This window comes from Austrofundulus limnaeus, unplaced genomic scaffold (assembly GCF_001266775.1).
Source record: "Austrofundulus limnaeus strain Quisiro unplaced genomic scaffold, Austrofundulus_limnaeus-1.0 Scaffold743, whole genome shotgun sequence".
In the NCBI taxonomy this organism is placed as follows: domain Eukaryota; kingdom Metazoa; phylum Chordata; class Actinopteri; order Cyprinodontiformes; family Rivulidae; genus Austrofundulus; species Austrofundulus limnaeus.
This window is the reverse complement of record NW_013953145.1, coordinates 202,086-204,681: the sequence shown is the minus strand read 5'-3', so window position 1 is coordinate 204,681 and position 2,596 is coordinate 202,086. Positions and strand designations below refer to the sequence as shown.

At 34.6% G+C, this 2,596-nt stretch overlaps 1 protein-coding gene across 1 annotated transcript; it reads right to left on the bottom strand.

The window, feature by feature from the left end:
• Nucleotides 1-32: 32 nt before the first annotated feature.
• Nucleotides 33-2,354, bottom strand: LOC106532286 (C-type lectin domain family 4 member K). The gene is made up of 3 exons (XM_014028307.1): nt 1,779-2,354; nt 1,058-1,152; nt 33-648 (listed from the first exon to the last, which is right to left on the bottom strand). The coding sequence occupies exons 1-3, from the start codon at nt 2,140-2,142 to the stop codon at nt 544-546; spliced, it is 564 nt and encodes a 187-aa protein (XP_013883761.1). The 5' UTR covers nt 2,143-2,354; the 3' UTR covers nt 33-543.
• Between the last annotated feature and the right edge of the window lie 242 nt (nt 2,355-2,596).

The following is a 2,596-nucleotide window of genomic DNA, read 5'->3' as shown; positions in this document are numbered from 1 at the left end:
ATATTACAATCATGTATGGCCATAAGTTCACATTTATTATGATTAAGTGTTAGACCTGATGCTTCTGAAAAGAGATTGATATTGATTTAAAAACTCAGGAGATAAAAAAGGAATCATGAGGAATAACAGGAAGACCGTATAAGTTGTGTGAGAGTCAATAATAATGGACTGAGGATGTGTTGAAAGCGGGGATAGGTCTGCAGCTGGGACTACCTGGTGATGAGGAACAGGTGAGGTGGGCGTGGCAAGCAGACAGAAAAACTTAAACTAATAAAGCATCTTAAACAGATCTATTAAGATTTATGTTTTGTAAGTAAGTAAGTAAAAACTTCATTTATATAGCAAATTTTAAGATGGGGATCACAAAGTGCTTCAACAGACACAAACAAACATAAAATAAAATAAAAATAGACAGAGCAAATTTAAACAAATGCAGATTTAAAAAGGTAAGTTTTTAACTGAGCTTTAAAGGTATGATAACAACTGGATTTTTTTTTTCTGTAATTAGGTTATTTATTCTATAAAATGAAATCCAGCAGAGCCTCAGTCATCATCAGGAGCTTCTTTGACAAAGATTTTTCCATTTGGTTGTTTTCTCCATTGTGTCTGCATAACAGTGATCCCATCCTCTTTCTGCTTTAGCTTCATCTGCCAAAACATTTAAAAAATACATTATTTATCTCTGAAACCTGACAGAAAAACAACCTTGTATTGAATATGTTTGTTTCATTAATGAGCAACACATCTGATAAATGATCTGTTCAGAGTGGTTTTAGAGCTTCAACACTGAAAAATTATAAAAAACATTATTTTAATGTTACGGTAGTTTAATTATAAATTTCCTCTTTTCTGACTTGATTGAAACCAAACATTTGTCCAATCAGCTTCTTTTAAATAAACTGCTGCGTGTCACAGAAATTTCACTTTACTCCTTATTTTATGTTTTAATGTGACACCATGGTGTTCTAAAAGTTAATTTAGTGCAATAATATAAAACATTTAACTGTCTTTTACCTTGCATCTGACTTCGCATTATAAGAAAAAACAACTGATTTACCTGCTTCAAGATGTTATTTTGCACGACAGAATTATTTAGATCCAGAGCTGAATCTTTTAAGTTGATTTTCACTTTGATATACGTCCGTTTGGTATCTATAACAGAAAAACACAGAGAATCGTGCACAAGTTAGAGGTTTTACTTTTGCTTTAGTTAAAACAGCTGCTCTACAAAAAAGAAGTGTAATTTCAACAATAAATATTTTTTATTTTAGACTGCATTTTCTGTGAAATTACAAAGACTGAGCTAAAACAAAACTGCTTAATAAGCTGCAACTGAGCTTAAAGCTAAAATAAGCAGAACATTAGCTAAAAGCTTAAAGGAGCAGAGTGCTAACTAAACACTTGTATGTGCAAAATGTTATAAAAGTCCAAAAAAGACCAGCTAAAAGCTAAATGAAGGAAGAGAAACTAAAAGCAGTAATTCACTGATTAAAGCAGCATAAGTTTAGCTAAAACTAAAACTTGTAAACATGACCTAAAAAGCTAAAGCTAAAAGTTGCGAAACATTAGCTAAACCTGAAAGTAGCAAAAGGCTAGCAAGAAGCTAAAGATAGCATATGAAGTGAAATATTTAGAAATTTTTTAAAGTTACAAAAACTAAAAGTGACATATGTCCTGAACGAGCCAAACATTTGATTCATGAGTAGACTTATTAATACAAAGTATGCAAGGAAAAAAAAAGAAAAATGTAAAAAACTAAAAACTAAATCAGTCAGAACCTGTGTTTTTGCACGAGCAGAAGAAGGGGTGTTGCTCCGAGCAGTTCCGGCCCCCCCAGCGACCAGATTCAGTCTTCAGCAGAGCCCCGCAGTCCTGAACATCCTCGCTCCACACCTGCTGATCCGCCGGCCAGAACCTCAGAGAGGAGTCCGCCTGGTCCGACCAGACCCAGGGGTCTCTGAAGAGACCGACCCACACCTCCATTCCACCCAGTAAGCTGTGGATCATGGCGGCCTCCACCTCATTCCTCACACTGGTCAGGTCTGTGTAGGAGGTTCTGCAGAAGGCCTGAGCAGAAGTCCAGCTCAGTCCTGCTTCGTTCAGAACGTACTGCTCCATTCCTGCTTTTGTTGCTGAGAACATAAAAACAAAAATCAGTCTTGTTTATTGGTTACAATGTGGGTTCTCTCTGGTATTTGAAAAACTAATTGTTAGATAACTTCCTGTGTTCATTTGTCAAATATTTCACGACACCGCACAGATTTTATTGAAACTACAAGCATCAACTCATTCACTTTCAGAATCAACCTGCAGATTTTAAAAGGAAAACAGAAAAAACCTTTGACACTGATGGTTATTTGTTTCTCTACTCTTTGCAAAATACTTTTACTTTAATACTACTTTAATATTTTATTGAGTTATTTGCCTTGTGAGACACAGCTTTTATTTTGAAATTGCTAAAACAAAGTATCATTTTCAATAGGAACGATCTTCTTAGTTTATGAAAATGATTAAGAACATGTGGTTTTGTGGTTTTGTCACAAAAATGAAACAAATTTAGAAAAGGTTTTAAATGATCAGACTGAAGAATGCATCA